At 30.0% G+C, this 20,336-nt stretch overlaps 1 protein-coding gene across 2 annotated transcripts; it reads left to right on the forward strand.

Moving 5' to 3' along the window:
• Positions 1-12,498: 12,498 nt before the first annotated feature.
• Positions 12,499-19,538, forward strand: LOC18049248 (eukaryotic translation initiation factor 2D). 2 transcript variants are annotated; one of them, XM_006441706.2, is made up of 9 exons: positions 12,499-12,826; positions 12,930-13,041; positions 13,722-13,912; positions 14,020-14,114; positions 14,190-14,603; positions 15,694-15,802; positions 16,638-17,286; positions 18,449-18,577; positions 19,235-19,538. In XM_006441706.2, exons 1-8 carry the CDS (start codon positions 12,692-12,694, stop codon positions 18,571-18,573), a joined length of 1,830 nt encoding a protein of 609 aa, XP_006441769.1. In that variant the 5' UTR covers positions 12,499-12,691; the 3' UTR covers positions 18,574-18,577; positions 19,235-19,538. The 2 variants fall into 2 exon arrangements, with proteins under 2 accessions (XP_006441769.1, XP_006441768.1); XM_006441705.2 differs by lacking the exon at positions 19,235-19,538 and having other exon boundaries at positions 18,449-18,666.
• The last annotated feature ends 798 nt before the right edge of the window (positions 19,539-20,336 follow it).

Raw genomic sequence — 20,336 nt, forward strand, 5'->3', positions numbered from 1 at the left:
AGACTAAGAACTTGTTTGATAAATGTTTAAAATGTGAAATTTTATTAGTTTATATTATTTTTTAATTTTGATTGTATGCTTTTGTAAGTTATGTCTAATTTTCAAACATTTACATATAAATAAAAATAAAATTTTGTTACTTTTATATGAATGAAAAAATGTTTGAATGGAAATAAATATTGACCTCGCTTAGAATTGGGGTTAAAAATCAATAAACTGTTTATTTCATAATTTTCAACAAAAATAACATTTAGTAGTAAAATCTGCTTATTTTATAATTTTTTCATTTTGACAGCAGTTTTTAAAAATAAATAAAGAATTTTTTTTCATAAGTAGTTTATTAAATAAGTGACCATCCCTTTTAAAGTTCCTATTTTAACTTTAATATTTTAATTATGTCCTATTTTTCTACACACCCTAACATATAAGCCACTAGATATTATATTATCATTACAATTAAATTACCCCCACAATTACTTTATGTTCTCTCCAATATTAAATATTTGATCCAGTAGGTTCATTTTTTTTTATATTTTACTTTTATTTTCTATTATAATTTTAAATAAGACTTATATATAATTCCATAAATGTTCTTTGAACTATAAATAATTTTACATGATAGTTAACCGTAACATTTAAAATCAATTTCATAACCATGGCTTTTAACTTTCAACATATTTGTATTTTTTCTATAGTCATGGTGTTTATTATAATAAGTTTAATGTGAATGTAACGCATATTATTTTTTTTATTTCATTTGGATTATGTATTAATATGAACTTTTATCATATTTTATGTACCAGAATATAAAGTTCATTAGGTTTTATTTAATTAATTTTGTTCACTTTATATAATTTTGTGTATTTTAAAAGAAAAAGGCATGTCTAAACATTATTAACATACACAAAAAATAAAAGATAATTTAAATTTATGCATGTTTTGGTCATTATATAATAAAATATATTTTTATAATAAAATTTACTAAACACATATATATTGCTTTTCAAACTCATAATAAACTCAACAACATCATTTACCAAACACCAAGCTACTTTTTTTTATCAGCAACTTATTTCAGCCACACAAAAGAAATAACTTATTTAATCAATCATTGCAATCTCAAACTGACCCATTATATTACAAATATATTTATATTTAAATTCTTTTATTTATAAAAATAAAAAATGCCACTTATATTCCGGCATTAAAAAAAAGTATGTAATTAAGATATCGGTATTCAAACCTATTTATTCTTTAGCCAAATTCAAACTTATTCAAATTTAAAAAAAAAAAAACACTACTTAAGAACTAAGCTATTGAATGAGTCATAAAATTATTGTATAACCTACTTAAAATTAATATTAAAGATGTTAAACAATACTTTTTTTTCAATACTAATATACTTATAGATTTAAGATAAAAATTTTGTAGTCCAACTAATATAGCTCTAGTAAATTCAACAATAAGATGACAAATGATAATCCCAATCATTAAAGTTCAAAACTCAAAACTCCTATCAACTCAAGAAATTTTACGAAGTCGATTGGCAATACTTGTGCTTTCAAGATTTAAGGGCACATGATTGAGTCACAACAATAGTTGGGACTCATATTCTTCTCCTAATTTTAATTGGATAGAAGTAAATATATCTTTCACTAGTATGAGTAAAGTAAATAACTCTCCCGCTATTCCACTAATGTGAGGACAGAAATTTAGACTATGTCATAATAGACTTAGATATAAGATAGCCTTTTGAGACCTTTGACCGAGTGGTTAGATATGTGAGAGTAGTAGTTCGAGTCTCCATAAAATATTGTGGGGGGTTTAATTCATTTTTTAATTATTTCATAATTGAGTGGAAACAACATTCTATCTTATGAAATATGAGTCGATAAAAAAAACTCAAAAAAGTGTACCAGTTAAGCTATTTGGCATCTACTATATAATTTTGCACATAATGTGCTAAAATTGTGTATAGAAGGATCACTTTAGTTCCTATCTCAGCATAATACAGTAAGGACCTGATTGATTAATTCAAGAAAACTTTCGGTTTTATAGGTTTAAGAAAACCAGCAGAACTTGGATGTCAATAACCCTTTTTTAATTAATTTTATTTTTCAATTCAATAAACGTTTTAGATGGCCGTCGAGACAATCAACGGTAGAAAATGAATTTAAGGCGAGTTCAGTTGCCGCATTTGATTTAACTTTCGGTGAGAATCCAGGTGTTGATTTGAATTAGTCTTGGCCACGTCATCAAAATTCAAATGCGTAATAACTCAATACAACGCGCACTATGTAATGTTCCACGCCACGTCACCTAAAAGGCTAAAACTCATCTTTGCAATCTTAGAACGGGAACACTTTTCACCACTTTGAATGGAAGCTTCTTAAATTAGGATTTAGCAGTCTGTTTTCTTCAATATCCTTAAATTTAAATCAAATCTTGTCTCAATCTTGATTCCAAAAAGCCTCCAACTTAAAAATCTCTCATATCATCTCAAAAATAAACAAATATATTCAATTTCGAAAATAAAATAAAATAAAATATTTTTTTGTTGTTATAAATTGGTAGCATTAAACTTCTTATCCATGATATTTATAGGGTCCGCCTATGTTGCAATAGTTGCAACGTACCACACTTTTTGTCTCCATTCTAGACAGCCATTGGATGTAAACTAAATGAATCTAATGGTTGAAAATAAAAAGGAGTAAAGGTCTATAGCCGGTTGTAGACAGGTACTGTATAAAATTTATTGACTCTAGTTTTTTTTTTGTTTTTTGAAGAAATATCGACTCTAGTTTGAGAGTCGTCCATCCAAAGATTTTGTACACCCATGCAATTGAGATCATCGAAATCTTTTCCACCCCCAAAAAATCCGATGATTGAAGTGTTTTTCATCCCCAAAAATCGCAATTAGTTTTGGTGTCTCCCAATAAAATCATAAACGACGTAAGTAAAATTGACAGCCGATATATGACGGTGGCAACTAATCGGAAAAGATACTGGGCGATCGTGTAAGTTTAGGAATTACAGACATCGATTTGCCTCATAACTTGCCTCATAATAGAGTCAATTTCTCGCGTGCACTGGATCAATTAGATTCTTTTTGCAGAAGTTGTCATTAATTAATTTTCTATTTATTGCTTTTTTTATGTTTAATACCCGAAATATATCTCCTTTGTTGAACTCTCTTTAGCAAGAATGGCATCTGAAACTGTATTTTTCTTCTTTATTTTTGTTTTAGTTTTTTCTTCTTTGTGGAATTTTGTCAAACAGGTAGCAGGCATGAAATATATCTAAGCTCTTTTCAACTCAAATGTAAGATAACACACAAAAATATGTTAATCATCCAAATCCTTTCCCCCAGTGCTTTGCAATTGTGTTCTTACAATTTTGCTGTCAACGATGCAATTATCAAATAAAATCAATTACACCCATTGCACAAACAAATTCGCCATTTAATTCATATGCCTTACAGACCCACCCCAGGATGCAACATACACGAATCATGAAGATCTTCTCCCCCAACAAATTGCAACATATGTAAGGAAATCGATTTAGGTGTTTGTATATTCTTTCTCAACCACGAGCCGTTAAACCCTAATTTCTATTTTCATAAGAAATCTGCATCTAATTGGATGATTTTTTGTGGAACTGGCTTCAACGGTTACTGGTTGATACTGCCTTTATCACATACCTAATTTGAAGCGTTAGATTTGTTTAGTTTACATCCAACGGCTGTCTACAATGGAGACAAAAAGTGTGGTACGTTACCACAGTAGTAACATAGGCGGACCCATATTTATAATCTTTATGTGTATAAATTTAGTCATTTTTTTGAGAAAATTTATTGAAATATGAGCAGACTCTCGTTTTCTCTCCTAAAATTTAAAAAATGTACATATAAACTTTTTGTTAATAATCATCGAATTCCTCCTCCAAAATTACAAAGAATTTGTCAGAAACCTCTAGGTAGCTAAAAAGTCAATACACCATTATACAAAATCTATTGTTTCAAAAGAAATCAAGAAAAAAATAAATCATCTCATCTTCAAAACACTAAAATGAATTTTTTTTAAGTAAAAAATCATTGAGAAAATGTAGAATAAATATAATCATATACAAATAGTAATTACGAGCAATTGAAAGAATTCCAAAAGATTCTTTATTGGCAAAATGATTGAACTCAAAGTTGTTTCACTAAATGCAAATTTAGTACGACTTGTCTAATAACCAAAGTTCTTATTTAATTTAAAAAACTATTTACATAATATTTTTTATATTGTTTAGTTATGAGTAATGATACAGCCACAAACTCTTGTACAAACTTATTTTGTATAAACTGACGTGACATTAATTTATTGGTCGAATGAAAATATAAAATAATAAAAATAAATCATGTGGGCCAATTAATATTTAATTCAACCAATTTTATCATGCCACATCAGTTTGTACAAAATAAATTTGTACAAGAGTTTGTGGCTATATCATTACTCTTTAGTTATATATTGAGTAGAGTGTTGGGAATTAAATAAGTTATCAACTAAATAAGTTAAAATTTTAGAATTTTGAGAGTAGATATTGAAATTTTTTTATTTGAAATGTTAAATTATCTTAAATAACTTTCACTTGTTTAGCAATCTTATTTTATTTCTTTAATTAACTTTAAAAAAAACTTATCGATTAAAGTAATTTTATAATTTTTTTAATACAATCTCTCATTGACAACTAAATAACTAATTTTTTAATCAAATTAAATAAGCTATATTTAAAAAAATTACACAGATGAAGCCTTCATCATTTCTTTATAAATATTTTAAAACCATCAAAATTCTCATGTTGTTAAAGAAAATCTATTAACTTCCACCATTGATCAACGTACAGCAAATCCAACTGCCAAAAATCCTCATCTTTTTCATCTTTTTATCGTTGCACCCAGTGACAGACCCAATGAATGACCAGCGGGGACTATAAAAAAATTATCCACATTTGGTATAAACTTTTATTTTTATGGTGTAAAATATCATAGTCAAATTTGTTAAAAGGCCCCGGGCCCCCCCGCTATTTTTCATTTTTAAAGAAACTTCCCATTATATAATATTTAATTGCTTTGTTTTATCAACATATTTTCTCAATGTCCTATCCCTTTCAGTTTAATTAAGCCCCCACGACCTTCTTTTTTTAAACCCCCCCCCCCCCCCCCCAACAAAAAAAAATTATGCATCCAGAAGCAACCACTGTTTCTAGTCGGGGAGGGAGTTCCCCGCTCCAGCCAACGTCCTTTTCCTTTCATTCATATTTTTAGTTTTTTTTCGCTAGATTTTCATTTCAACTCCTCGAGGTTTTTTATTCTGATGAAGTGATGAGTGATGATTCTCTTAATGGGACTGCTTTCAGGTTCGGCTCTAAGGGATTCAGAGCTTCAGCCAATTTTTTTTTTTTAAAGGCCTTGCTACACTCAACATCAACTCTATAAAGAATATAACATACCTCAAAATTTATTTTACTTTTTTACATTATACAAGCCATATGTCAATATTAAAAAAATAATTTGTTAAAAATAAGATCAATAATAATTTAAATATTAACATTAGAATGTTAGCATCTAGAAAGTTAACTAATTGAGATCAATACGATGATCAAATTATGGCAATAAATTTCATATAAAAGAATTTTTTTTTATAAAGAAGAGAGTAAGAAAATTTTTAAATGAGATTATTATTGATTCAATGTTAATTCTAACGTTTATTATAATATTATGGTTCTAAATTTTAGATTCCATAGTAATGTGGCAGGTAGCTGAGGTACACTGATAACTGGATGCACCAATTTTAGAGGAAGTTGATTGGCATTGGAGTTCTAATCTACGTGGCACACTATGACTAAATAACTGCACATAAATTATTTAAGCTTTATGACATAATTGGAATTGCCCATGGTGATTAAATAACTACCTATAGCACTCAATGGTTGGATAATTGACCACGATATTATGTAATTAATGTGGTAGTTATTTAGGTACTTAAATAATTATGGAGTTATTTCAAAGAGAGGCCAAAAGGCAGGCCAAAGGGGTAGCCAAAGAAGGTAGTCAAAGGGGCAAGCCAAAGGGGCTGTTAGAAGATAACCAAAGGGGCAGTCAGGAGGTAGGACAAGGTACAATTTGGAGACAAGGAGGCAGGCAAAGGTGCAACCGCAGGCTAAAGTGGTTGCGGTATGGGAAACACTTGAGAGAACTGGGTGAATAGTGTTCGGACAGAGGAGGAAATTGTAAGCTGGGTAACCTTTGAGATTCAGTGTATTTTCATTGTAAAATCCTTAGTGATTAATAAACTCGACAAGAGTGTATATGTCTTCGTGGATGTAAGCCTAACGAAGCCGAACCACATAGATCTCTTTTGTTATTTTCTCTACTATTTTTTTATTATTTACTGTTATGTGAGACTTTTCTTAGTGTTTCTTTGTTTGTTCCGTAATTGAATTGATTTTTGTGACAGAGAACAGTCAGGCTGCTTAGAGCTATTTTAACTAATTAATTTGGCTTAGATCCTACCATTTATAATTTTGATACATTCATTTTTGGAAAGCATTTAATTTGTTTCCTTCAAAAGATTAATAAAAAATAATTAACTGTTAAAATCGTTAATTATATCATAAAGTTTTAAAATATGAAATTTCTAAAAATAAATCTTACTTTCAAGGTGAATATTATTAAATATTAAATCTTATTTATGAGATGAAGATTATCAAATATAGAATTTGCACAAAAAAAAATCTTAATTTTTGAATAATATGCACCGGAAAAATAATAGGAAATGTCTAATAATTAGAATTTTTTTTGTTTCATAGTATGCTTTCCTACATACATAATGTAACACCCGGCTCCCCAGGGTCATTGGGAGCTGAGATATACGAAACAATCCATTTGGTCATCCTCAAACCTAAAAAACAATAGAAATAAAAACCATAATCTGAGCTTGACGTCCGACCCATGACTGAATTTTAGAAATTTTGTTATTATCATCTACATGGAAACTCACTCATTCAAAGAGCCTAGCACAATAACATATTGAAGCTGCCAACAAAAAAATTTCATTTATAAACTGCATCTGCAAAATGTTAAAGATAAGGGGTGAACTATCAATTTGGTAAGTAAATCCATGTATAACATTGTCCTATATCTATCTACTATATAATAACTATTTATTGAAGCATTTAGATATTTAAACAATAAGCATTTAAGTCTTTCAGACGTTAAAATAATTAAGCAATTTGAAATCATATATCAAGTACAAATTGATATGACATCATTTTGAACACTTATAATAATGGTTACGATATATAAATATATAGACCAACAATTACATAATAATTATTATAAAGAACCATAAAATTGGGAAATAGTAATCATTTTACAATTTATTGCATAAATACGATAAAACTTATAATGAGTTAAGTCATAACATAATAACTATTTTCAATATATAATCACTTAAGAAAATATTTAACAATAATACCTTTTATTCATTCAATTGCTAGTCAAAAGTCACTTGAACATATAACCATTTATTCAATAAATCTTTTCATTTAAAAAAATGCTCTTGTCACATAGTGTTACTTATACTCCCAATAATCTGGTCAGTTAATATCTCACTTGTAATTCCAATGAACCAGCCAATAATTCAATCAAGTACTATACCCTGCAATAATCAACAATAGCTGCACAGAATACGACTAGTTGTTTAGTTATATATGTAACGATAACTACGTATAAAGAGTCAAAATCTTAAATACATTTTTTTGCTTTTTAGTATCAATCATTCAATAATCTATCAATAAAACGTTTTTTTAAGACATTCAATTGGCAGAGCTTTACAAATATTTTTAAGGAAAACAATTTATGGAAAGACAAGTACTTCAAAGCCATTTTTGAAAATAAATTTTAAAAAACATTCTAAATAAATTTGTAACCAAAATGTAACCTATTATCGTAAATTATAATGGTGAAAATTACTTTAAAACCATAAAATGCTAATCCATATAAACATTATAATCCTTTCCATATATATTCACACATAATAAACATTAAGCATAAATTAACCTATCTCGATCGTTAAAAAACTATCAATACCTCAATCACATCATGAGCTTACCACGCCTTATAATCATCAAATTGACATTCATATCAAACTCCTAAACTTAGTAATGCTTCTCAATGCCTCAACCTTCTTACCTATGAAAATACCAAACCAACTAAATAATTAAAATTCTATTCACCCTATACGTTTTGAAATTAATCCAATAATATGACACTCCAAGATTTCTAAGACCTTGCAAAGATTCTATTCATACATGAGGGATTTCATATGAAAATAACTCAGAATTGAAAGAGTTATAAATTTATTAAAAAATCACTTTATTTTAAGATAAAACAAAACTGTCTTTTCACTGTTTAATACTGCATAACAACAATTTGAAATTCCATAACTATTTATATACAAATCTAGAAAACATGTCATTTTAAATAATGTCAACAAATATAATAGACATTCAGAGATAAAAATATGAGATTTATTTCACAACAAAAAAATACTTCAAACGAATTTCTCATATCAAGAACTTATTCAGAAAATTTCTCAGCTGAGGTCGCCTAACTCAAAAATTCATAACTTTAGTTATGAAAAATGAAAAATAGTGAAACAAGCTTGGTATAACATTAGAGACACATAATAACGTCCATTAAAAATTTCATGACTGCTTCTAATTCCAAACATAATAAAGACTGATCTGTAATGTGATACTTGAATTTTTGGAAAACAGTTTTTAGGATTGCATAGGGCTAATTTTAAAATTTGTAACATTTATTATACAAGCCCAAAAATCAAAAAATTAAATATGCGCATATTAGACATTTAAAGGAATCTTAATAAAAATTTCACTTGATTTTAAATATATAACCATGCTGAAATTATATCATATTTCAGACCCATCAATTTTGGAACATAATTTCAGAAATTGTAGTAGCCCTACTTAATGAATTTTCATAATTATTCTACATCATAATACATTTTAAAATTAAACATGTAACAAATAAACATGTTTATTAATGCGTAATAAAGTTTCAAAAATCTTAAATGAGACTTTAATAGTAAGAAATCATCCAAATTGGAACTACTGCAGAAAAACATAATTTTCCAGGAACGGTGTACCAAATTGGAAAATTCATAGTAAATTCCTCAATACTTAGAATTAGAATTTTGAATCATATGATAGGTCAATAGAAAGCTAGAGATGTCTATTATTAATAAAACATAAAATTTTCACTCATAAATATTATTAAGGGCATGCGATTCTCTATCTAAATCCACTCATCAATTAACAACCTCAATCATCTTTAATCCATTCTTAATTAACAAAAACCGCTATCCATGATAATAAAAAACAGTAAAACACCATCCATGACATCAAAAGGCACTAAAACTTGTAAAACATGAGCCAAGAGTGTATGATACTCCCACACACTCAAAAGGACATGATCGATTGCCTCCTCTTCCCCCACAAGTCCTTCTTCTTCTATCCATCTTTTTCTTTCAGAAACCCTTTTGCTCTTATCCCTCTTTAAGCCTTTGTTTCGTTTCCTTTTATTGCCTTAAATGGTGAGAAACCAAAAGAACGGTGGATTTGAAATTTGTTGATATATATCAACTATTATTTACCTAACTTTGCTTTTTATCCCCCCCCTTTTTTTTTTATTTACTTAGAGATATAATCACGACTTGGCAGGCGGAAACCAAATCAAATTATAATCCTGTTATCTCTCTTTAATGCTTCTCTCAAAGGCAAGTATGCACATATCAATATCATATCAAGTCAAATCTGGTCACTCATCTTCTTACCGATTCCATTCATTAATCTCTAATTATAATAAAGAGTATATATATAAAGGCCCAATTAAATTTGGCACGTTACATGCAATTTAAGAAAAACATGCTTTACTAGAAAAACAATTATTAATTTTTTAAAAATTAGGGCTTTCTTAAAGTTTTGGGTTCTAAAAGGACCTCCTAGTCCACGTAGTGCTAAAGCCATCCCTACTCGCTTTAGTATCGAGAGAATACGCAGGTGTTGGAGGTAGTTATATCAACTTTGATATAATTTTGCATAAAGGTTTCGACAGACCCACGGCAGTGTTCTGTGTGTTGGTTCTCCGATTAACCTTTGATTATTTCTTAATCTTTTGTTATAACTCATGATCATCGTAATTTTTATTAACGTTAATTATTCAAAAGTCAAACCCCCTGAAAAAATAGAAGAAAACGAAAAATGTCAAACCCTAAGATTTTAAATTTACTTTTCACTGACATCTTGACAACCAGATAATTTATAATATTTTTTTTTCTTTAAAATAGAAAGAGGAAAAAAATAAATAAAAAAAAAGAAAGAAAAAGTCGTCCATGTATCGGATATAAAGTGAGAATACGTTTTTGACTTTTGAGGTGCCTAAAGGCTAAAGGAGAGCTCAATGTTAAAGAACAGTGGGTCGCTTGTAATTTTCAATAAGGCAAACATACCATTTACTTCCAAGCTAGTTGGAAAGAGATTACAGTACATTTATTGAAGTGGGCGTTGATGTAAACAGGATGGGAGCATGTTTAAGTGACAATTCTTGATATTAACTTTTCTATTTATTATTTTAAAAAATAAACTCATTAAAGGTGACTTAGGGTCGGTTTGGTAATACTATAATTTTTAAAATAATTATTGTTAGCTATATTTTAAAAATAACTAGCTGTGAAGTTAATCAATTAGATGTTAGTTAAATTTATTTTTAAAAATATTGTAAGTTTTAAAAGTAGTCATAAGTATTTGATAAATTTTACTCTCAAAATAATTGTAAAAATATAAATGAATAAATTATACATAATGTTGAATAAAATTTATTTAAACATTTATAAACACATATATAAAATAATGTTTTATTGTGTACATATAATAATTGATAACTAGATTATATATTTTATATTATTAATTTTATTTTTATACTTTGTTATCTCAGTATAATTAGTAGTAATAATAATAATAATATTTTTAAAATAAATGATTTTATTTCCTAATTAATAAGATCATTTTTAGTTTTTATAATATAAATGCGGATATATATGAAATTATATTAATTATAAAAGTAATTCTCAAGATTATATTTTTAAAAATGATTCATTTCTTATTATTATTTTTAAATCTACTGTAGGATGGTGTAACTTTGTCAGAATTGATTCATAAAAAATTTAACAAATACTAAAATTAGTTTTTAGCTTCTCAAATCACTTTTAAACCTTCTAAAAGTAATTACAAATGGGTCCTTTGTTATGACTTAAAAAGATAATAGCTGTGTAATAAAAGTTATAATAAAAAAAGTTTGCAAGTGTTTGATAAAAGCTTTTTTAAATATTAGTTTTTGTTTTTAAAAAATGGATCAATTAAAAAAAAAATATAACAACCCAATTGTTGATAATACCAAACACTTTAACAATTGGATTTTAAAAAAAAGTAATAGGGCCTAAATATTAGAGGTAGGTAAAAATTAGTAGATTATTATTGGTGTTAACAAAGATAATATCGTCCTTCAAAGTTTATGATGTATTACAATTTTATATAAATTTAGTTGTAAACTCATTTTTTTTTGGGTGATGTCAAAGCAATGTCATCATTTCAGTAACGGTATTTATGAAAATGTAATAAAATGTGAGGTTTTATACCGAGTACCGATGTGTTAATGACAATATAATATTGTAAGGTATTGTACCAATATAGTAGAAAGTATTACTTTTTAATTCTTTTTGAGCTTATTTTTTATTTTATAATTCTTAAAATACTTCTTGGACCTGTTTGTTATTTTACAATTCCTGCAATTTATTATCTTTCAAATTTTCCGAGAATTAACGGTTAACAAAGTTACCTTAATAAAATGGGTGTTATATTTAAGGAAAAATAAAAACAAAATAACCCCACTTATTTTTTTTTTTCTCTCTTTAATATATATGACTTAATAAAATCTATATGTATTTGATCAAAACTCAAGGATAACATATTATATAATATATTCCACCAACGACTTAACCATTTGGTGTGTTCGAGAATAATCATTTGAAATTTATCCCTAAGTTGAATCATTTGATGTGTTCGAGAATAAATCATTAAAATTCAGTTTTACTTTCTTTTCAATCCAAAATTAATTGAATTACATTTGTTTTGCTCTTTCTTTTGCATTTTTTTAATTCTCATCTTTATACAATAATTAATTTGTATAAACATAAAGTATTTATTTTTTTCTTTCTTTTTCTGTGTAGATTATTTTCATTTTTAGAAGTTCGCATTTTTAAATTTTGTAGAGAGAAGGTTTATTAATTTTTTTTTGACATTAAATAGAAAAAAGAGGCTCTAAGAGGATTTTAAAGGAGCGCGTTCGGCTCTATAAAATAAGCCCGCATACAAAACAAAAAAAAAAAAAAAAAAACTCCGAAACTCTGTTGCTGTGCCACTCTGTGACCGCCATATAAACTCAATTTCCAGAACCTTCCAATAATCCCTACAAATCCCAGAAAGCTTAATTCACTCAAACGCACCATTCTAATTTTCAACAACCATCAAGTTTTTCCTTAATTTAATTTAATTTAATTTAACAAGCAAAATGTTTAAGAAAGCAGTGGAAGCAAAATCGCACCAAAGGCTTTCGGGCGCCGACCGGAAGAAGCTCAAACGAACTCTCAGAGACAGGTTTCCTCGCGCTTCCGATGCCGATATCGACGCCTTGCTTCCTCCCAAGGTTTCATTTATCATTTATAATGAATTTATATTTTTTTTACAAAAAAAAATTATTTGCATCGTGTAATTGTTTATAATTGTTTGTTTTTCATCATTTTGTATAGACGGAGATTACAGTGTCGAAGTTTCAGAACCGAGTCCTCGTTTACAGTGTTGAAGGAGGGTTTCCTGTATTTTTTGACGTTGATGGACGGGGCACGGATATTTTCCCTACAGGTTTGTGAGTCAAGTTTAGTGGGAATTTAATTTTATTGTGCAAAGTTGGAGATAAATGAATATTAAAAAAAGGAGTGTTAAGTTGTTGATAGTATTGAGCTTTTGTGGTTTAGGAGTTGAGATATGAAATGTTGATTTATTTACCCAGTTGAAGTTGCTTTACCTGCATTTGAAGTATGTACAGGTTATGATGACGTTGTTTTTTTTTTTAGAAGGATGACGTTGTTAAAATGCGTTTAAAGTTGGAGAAGATATTAGCTAGTATGGATGCAGTGGGGGTATCTAATAAAATCCTGTCATGTGATTTAATTTTTTCTTTCCCATTTACATATTCACTGTCATGGTTTTGGAATAGTTTTATTGGACGGACATACAGATGATGTGGAATGCCCATACCACCTAAGACTTTAACTGAAGTGAACAAGAATAATAAAATTTTGGGACAAACTTTTGGGAATCTCAGTCGGACTGCAAGTTAAAAGTGGAATTGTGTTATTAGAATTCTACATAGCCGAAGATTTATTTATGTTAATGCAGATCATCTAATGGTATTTGTGTCATAGAATACTTCGATGAAACTCGAGATAATGGGAGATTCTTTTATTCTGTGCACTCGTAATATTTTGAGTTTTCATTTTCTTTTGTTTGCTGGTTTGATGGGTTGCTTTTTCTTTGAGCAGTTTTTGCACTGTGGAAGGTCCCTGAGCTTCTGCCGTGTTTTTTGTTGAAGGGAGGTGAAGTTTCTCAATTTGTCATTGGAGGGGCAGATTTGATGTTCCCTGGTATTAGCATACCTGCTGATGGTTTACCGTCATTTTTATCTGGGGAACCGTGGGCAGTGAAAGTTCCTGGCAACCCAGCACCTATTGCCGTAAGCCTATGTGGCATTGCATTTTTCATGGCCATCTGAATTGTCTGACAGGGTGGATTATTAATCTTTTCGGCATTTTGAAAGATTAAATGATTATTGTAATGCAGGTTGGTTCTACTACTATGAGCAGCACTGAAGCTTTGAAAGCTGGTTTACGTGGCAAGGCTCTAAGGATAACTCACTATTATCGTGACTTATTATGGTAAGTATAGCTGGGAACTGTCTGAAAGGTTGACTAGTCAGTCCATAAATGATGTTATCATGTAATATTTTGCAGGGGATCAGTTGAGGGTCATTCTGTGCCAAATGCAGGATTTTTAGAAGATGTGGTAGTTGAGGATCCTGCTTTTTTGTCAACATCCCAAGTTTCTGATTCGTGCGAAGGTGCTGCTGACAGTTCAAATGATCAAAAGAATGGCGAAGAAGGCATTATTGATGCAGACAATGCCAATTCTGAACCTAATTCTACTTCAGCAACACAATATGATTTTGATGGTAATATAGTTGAACAAGTGGCTGCAGATGTGGGTGATTTGAAATTAACAGAAAATGTTGATACTGTTGAAACGAATGAGGAGCAGCATGTTCTAACCACCGAGGATGTGGATGCTTATTTGGACAAATGCCTTCTGCAAGCCTTGCATACGACAGTAAAGGATAAAGACCTTCCTATGCCTGGAAGCACATTGTGGTAAGAAATTGTTATCATATTATTGCACATGTTCTTGCTACCCATGTGTGTAAGTAGCATGATTTGAATTTTATTCTTTTATATTGGTGCAAACTTGTAACTACAGCATGGACATATACATTGTTTGGTGTTCATTATTATGCCATTTTTGTTATGTGGTAGTGATCGAGGAGTTTATGTATTTGGCTTCAGGGTGTATTATATTGTCTTCTTCATCTTTGTTCTATTATGAGTTTGCTGGTCCAGATGGATGATGGTGAATCAGTGATCTTGTTTGGGTAGTAGGCTTATTTCAACATAGAATTTGGCAACTAGAACAATGCTTTCTCATTGGTGGATAATGAATAATCTGATTAGATCCATCTTTCAGCAGGTAGAGGCTCATTGTTGCAATTGAACATTTAACATGTGTAAATTTCTAACCATAACTCATTTGTCATTTTGTGAATAAACTTACATCTTGTTATCATTATGTATTAACAATAAACCTTTTATCATCAAAACTAATTCTACCTGTAAATACATTTTCATGGAAGGATTTTCTCAGGCTTCATAAGATTTTTTTCTTCTCCTGTTTCAATTAGGTTGAAGCCTGAGTTTTCAGTTTTGGTTGGCTTGGCTTGATGGTTTTTTTCTGAAAATTTGGATAATTGAAATGAAAAGAGATATTGATCATGGGACATATAACTACCATCGTGCATTTATTTTTACTCATGCATATATAGACAGACAGCTTTTTGTCCATGCTTAGAAATTCATTATTTATTATATTAGTCAAACATTGTATTATGCTATGTGCATAGAAACACTTGTGTTCGAGTTCGTAGATAATTCTACTGCAATATTTCTAGTCGTTCAACGTATTGTACTCACTCATGTATGCTTTTTATTTTTATTTCTTTTTTTTTCTCCATAATAAGTACTATTGATTTGTGTGTAGAAACACTTGTGGTTGAGTTCATAGATAATTCTACCGCAATGTTTCTAGTCGTTCAACATATTGTACTCACTCATGCATGCTCATTGTTTTTATTTTTATTTTTTCTCTCTCTCCATAACAAGTACTAGTGATTTGTCGTAATGTGTGCAGGTCAAATCATATATTACCTTGTAGGCCTTCTGGTATCACACTGGATATCAAGAAATCGTCTCACAAGAAATTAACTAAGTTGTTACAGGCTAAATCATCTGCAGGACTGGTGTGTTTCCTTTCTGACTTTAGATTTCTTGTTGTAATAGAATCAAAGCAATGTTAAACATTTTATTGTTAAATTATTATTTGATGAAGCATCAATTTCTGTTTGGATGCAGTGGATATCCAAGTTAGTGATTATGGGTTGCCATTATGGAGTACCTGAAGAAATGAACTTTACTATATGCCTTTTTATAATGAGGAACTGTTAATTAATTTGATGGATGTTTCAATCACAAATGTTGCATGGGTTAGAGTGTTTGCTTTTCAGAAGAAAGAAAATGATGGGCCACAAGGCCCTTTTTTTCTCACTCGTGACCAGTCTGCTGGTGTTTGTTTTTTGGGTAATGATTATTGTACCTGAGTTTTAAAGCTGAGCTTGTGAGGCATTACTTCTTTTCTTGGGGTAGATTGTTCTTTAGTTTTTGTCTCAGTGTTGCGCTAGTCAGGTTGTTGAGGACTGAGATCTCTGTCAGAACTTTAATATCTTGTTTCAGTTTCTTTTGAACTATAGAAATGGAAGTGTGAGACCCAGGTCCTGCCACATTTCAACAATAGGGTTTTATTAGGCTGGTTTATATCTGGGCATAGCTGTGAGGTTTGCTTTTGATAGCGATGGGGCAAGCAATTGTCCACAGGGAACATTGTGACGAAAATGTGTTGGAGCTTTTGTCTGTGCTCATATGTCTTGTTTCATATTATTAAAGCTTCTTATCACAATTGCTTTTTATTAAGACTTCTATTTGAAGATCTTACACCCCTGACTATTTGCCTTCCGTTAGATTGTGTTGCAGTTGATGCTTGTTTTCTGGTTACTAATTAGACGTCACTTGAAATCGCAGATTTCAGTGAAAGAAGATAAATACAAGAAGGAATCGATGTTATTTTCTGTTAATCGTGGTCATCCAGACTACTTATCCTTCAAGCCTGAGAAACGACCAGCAGAGAAAGCCAGTCAAGCTGTTGATCATGCTGCTAGTGACAATATTCAGCCGGCAAAAATCCTCGAAGTCACAGAGGTTTATAAACCAAGTGTGCATGTCAATCCCATTTTTGCCTCTGTTGGTGCTGATACGGGCAGACTTTACACTTTTTCTGAAGCCTGTGATGTTGTCTTCAATTACATTGAGAAAGACAATCTGGTTAAGCCAACTGACAAATCCATTGTAGTTTTGGATCCAACACTATGTGATGCATTGTTCAAGGGAGCCATAAAAAAAGGAACAACATATCCAACTGAGATACATAAGAAAGATTTAGGATCAACATTTGTAAATCGGATGCAGGCCCATCATGTTGTGACCAGAGGAAGTCAGTCAGTTGTTCGTAAAGGTGCTTTGAAGACAATTCAGATAGTAACAGAGCGGCGACAAGGAAACAAAAAAATGACAAAACTGTCGGGTTTGGAAACATTCTTGATGGATCCTGAAGCACTAGCATCAGAGTTGCAGAAAAAATTTGCTTGCAGTACAACAGTTGCAGAACTACCGGGTATGTTCCTTTTTCCCCTTTCTGCTTTCTCCATGACGTTGCCTATTTGATTACAGCATCACAAGTGATTGATTGCTTTGTTTTTGTTTTATATGGAGAAATTAGAGTAACTTACATGTGAGTATGAGAGTATGGTGTGTTAAGTGTATAATCACCTTATTTGGAGAAATTAGACTAACTTTTATGTGAATATGACAGTATGCTGTGTTAGATAAGATGAGTCTCCTAGACGGGTGCTATTAGAGAGGCGATCTTTGACATAATAAGCATATTTTTGACAATTAATGAAGTGTGTAATTAAATTGTCGATGAGAGATGCTGAAAATAAGCATAATAGTCTCATAAAAAGATAATGAGACAGGCGGTGTTAAACATAATTGGCATATTTTTGACAATTTAATAAAGTGTATAATCACATTAAAGACAAGTCTCATTTCGATATGTGGGTGCTATTTAGCTTAGGTGGTAGAATCTCTTATGTTGAAAACAAGATATCTGGGGTTCTTACCCTTCCCATGTGGGTGGGCAGGGGATTGGCTTGCTGTTAGACTAAGTTTTTTTTTTTTTCAAAAAAAAAAGAAGGAAGAATAACTTAGAGAGATTCTATGAGGCTGGTGATTAAAACATAATAAGCATATTTTTGACAATTTAATCTTTTTTAAAAAAAAGAAAAATTCAAAATTTAAGCCTTTGCAAACAGATAGAAAATAGCTTTTTTAATCTTCTATTTGCTCTTTCCATTCACGACCAAATGAAGAATAACTTAGAAGAACTTTAGCATTATAAAAGCCTTTTTTAGCTAGTAGGGTATGGGCACAAAGTCGAACTACATGCTTCTCCCAAGCCACTGAAGCTGGATTGATTCAGCTGAAGATGATTATGATAAGTAATTCTGAACTTCTTGTGCCATTGTGGTTGCCATTCAATGTATTTAGATGTTTATTGTATAATCTTAAAAGTGTCTTAAGTCATTAACCCTTAGTTTGGAGTTTTTGGGATAAAATGAGTCAAAATTTGTGTCACCATATAGAGTCAAAAAGTTTAACATATCATTTCTTTTAAACGCACACCGAGGGAAAAAAAAAAAATCTTAACATGGAATACCACTTTTATTTTCTGTTGTTGGTTTGACATTTGTCTTTTTAATTTATTATGCTTCCAGGCAAGAAAGGACAGGAGGTTCTTATTCAAGGTGGAGTGATTGCAGATGTGGCGAAACATCTTGTTGAACAATTTGGGATTCCAAAGAGATATATTGAGGTTCTTGATAAAACCGCCAGAAAATGAGAAGGTGAGAAATGGCTGGTGTGTAATGCAATTTAACTCTTATGGTGTGCCTCTTTATTTGAGTATATGTATATCTGATTCGACATGTGATATTTTCGGTTTTTATTTTTTATTTTTCTGTTTGTACAGACTACTGCATAATGACTAGCAAAGTGCAAGTAAATAAATAGAAAAGAAAAAAACTGTGATGGAGACACTCGACAAATTGTCAATTATCGTTGGATTCCAATAGCATTTTTGATCATGTGGGGTCATCACCAATTTGCAAACTTTGCTGCGATGACCCCAGTTTGGTGATTTTTAATGCTGAGGCTTGTTAATGCATGAGTAAAAGAGACAGTGAAAGTGTTAAGCATCTAATGCATTATTCTTGAATGCCCTTCTTATGGCCGAAATCATAGTATTTTATCACCGGCTGTAAAGAAATGAACACGTGCCTTTGAATGGAAACAGCAAATAGAAGGTTATGTGGTCCCACACAGTCGTCAAGCTTTCCCACACGGGGTTTATCTGTGATTATGTGGTCCATGTAGTCCCCATGGACAGGTTTTCTTGTAGATGAAATTATTATTCCTCTTGTTATACGTGTGTTATGTTTAGATGCAAGAAATTTATTTTAAGCGAACACTTTATGGTAATAAGGGAATTCCATTTCTTTCAGGTAATGGGCGAGCATGAAGTACTCGGTATCACTGAGGATTCAGACCTGAAACTTGATGTACTTGGTATCAACAAGGAATAAGTCCTGGATTTGAAGAGGGTTAGTGTTCTATATTTGCTGGACTTGCTTTCATGCATGGTTAAAAAGGGGATGTGAAAAGATTTTGCTTTAGGAAATTGCACAGTTAGCTAAACCTGTATATTCAAATCTGGTTTTGCTTTGCTTCTTACTCAATACAGTGGAGTTTTAATCACACAATTGCCCAAAGTTTCTCCATAAATATTTTATTGTTCTATCTCATTTATGGTGCGTTTACTTCATTTCAGGGTAGAATAAGAATGGGCTGGGAATGTAAATAGGTTAGAATGGGAATGGGATTTTAATGTTTACTTGGTAAAAATAAATAGGAATGTGAATGTGTTGAAATGTTATTGATACGTTTACTTGGCAAAATAAATAAAAATGAAGAATGAGAATGAGAATTAATTTACTAAAATACTTATAGTATTAAATAATATAATTTTTCTTAGCTAGGTACATGTATAAATATTACTATAAAAATGATATTAATTAAAAAATTAAAATTAATAATAATAATAAATGTTAATAATGATAATATTAATAAAAATAACAATAATTAATAATAATTAAAATAATAAAATAAATAAATTTTGATGAAAATAATAATAATAATAATAAAGTTGTTAATAACAATAATAATAATAATAATTTGAATAAGGATAATTTGAAAAATATGAAAAAATTAAAAGGATATAAAAGTCAGTTTAGAAAATGAGAATCTATGTTTCCAATCCTCCTCTGGATCCCTCTCTGAAAATGAGATTCTCATTCTTTATTTTCAAATTGCGTGAGATTTACATATTTTATTCTCATTTTTAAATGATATTTTTTTAAATAAAAATGAGTTTCATTCTCATTCCTTCATACCTATTCTCTAAACTCTCAAGTAAATACACTATTACAGTTTGTGATAACGTTTAGATTGAATTGGCTGCTGTATTTTTTTTTTCCATTTCATAATTGATCAATTTTAAATTAAACACATAAAGGTTAATGTGTCGTCATAGCTACCTAAGACGTG

Source organism: Citrus clementina, unplaced genomic scaffold, assembly GCF_000493195.1.
Source record: "Citrus clementina cultivar Clemenules unplaced genomic scaffold, Citrus_clementina_v1.0 scaffold_3, whole genome shotgun sequence".
In the NCBI taxonomy this organism is placed as follows: domain Eukaryota; kingdom Viridiplantae; phylum Streptophyta; class Magnoliopsida; order Sapindales; family Rutaceae; genus Citrus; species Citrus x clementina.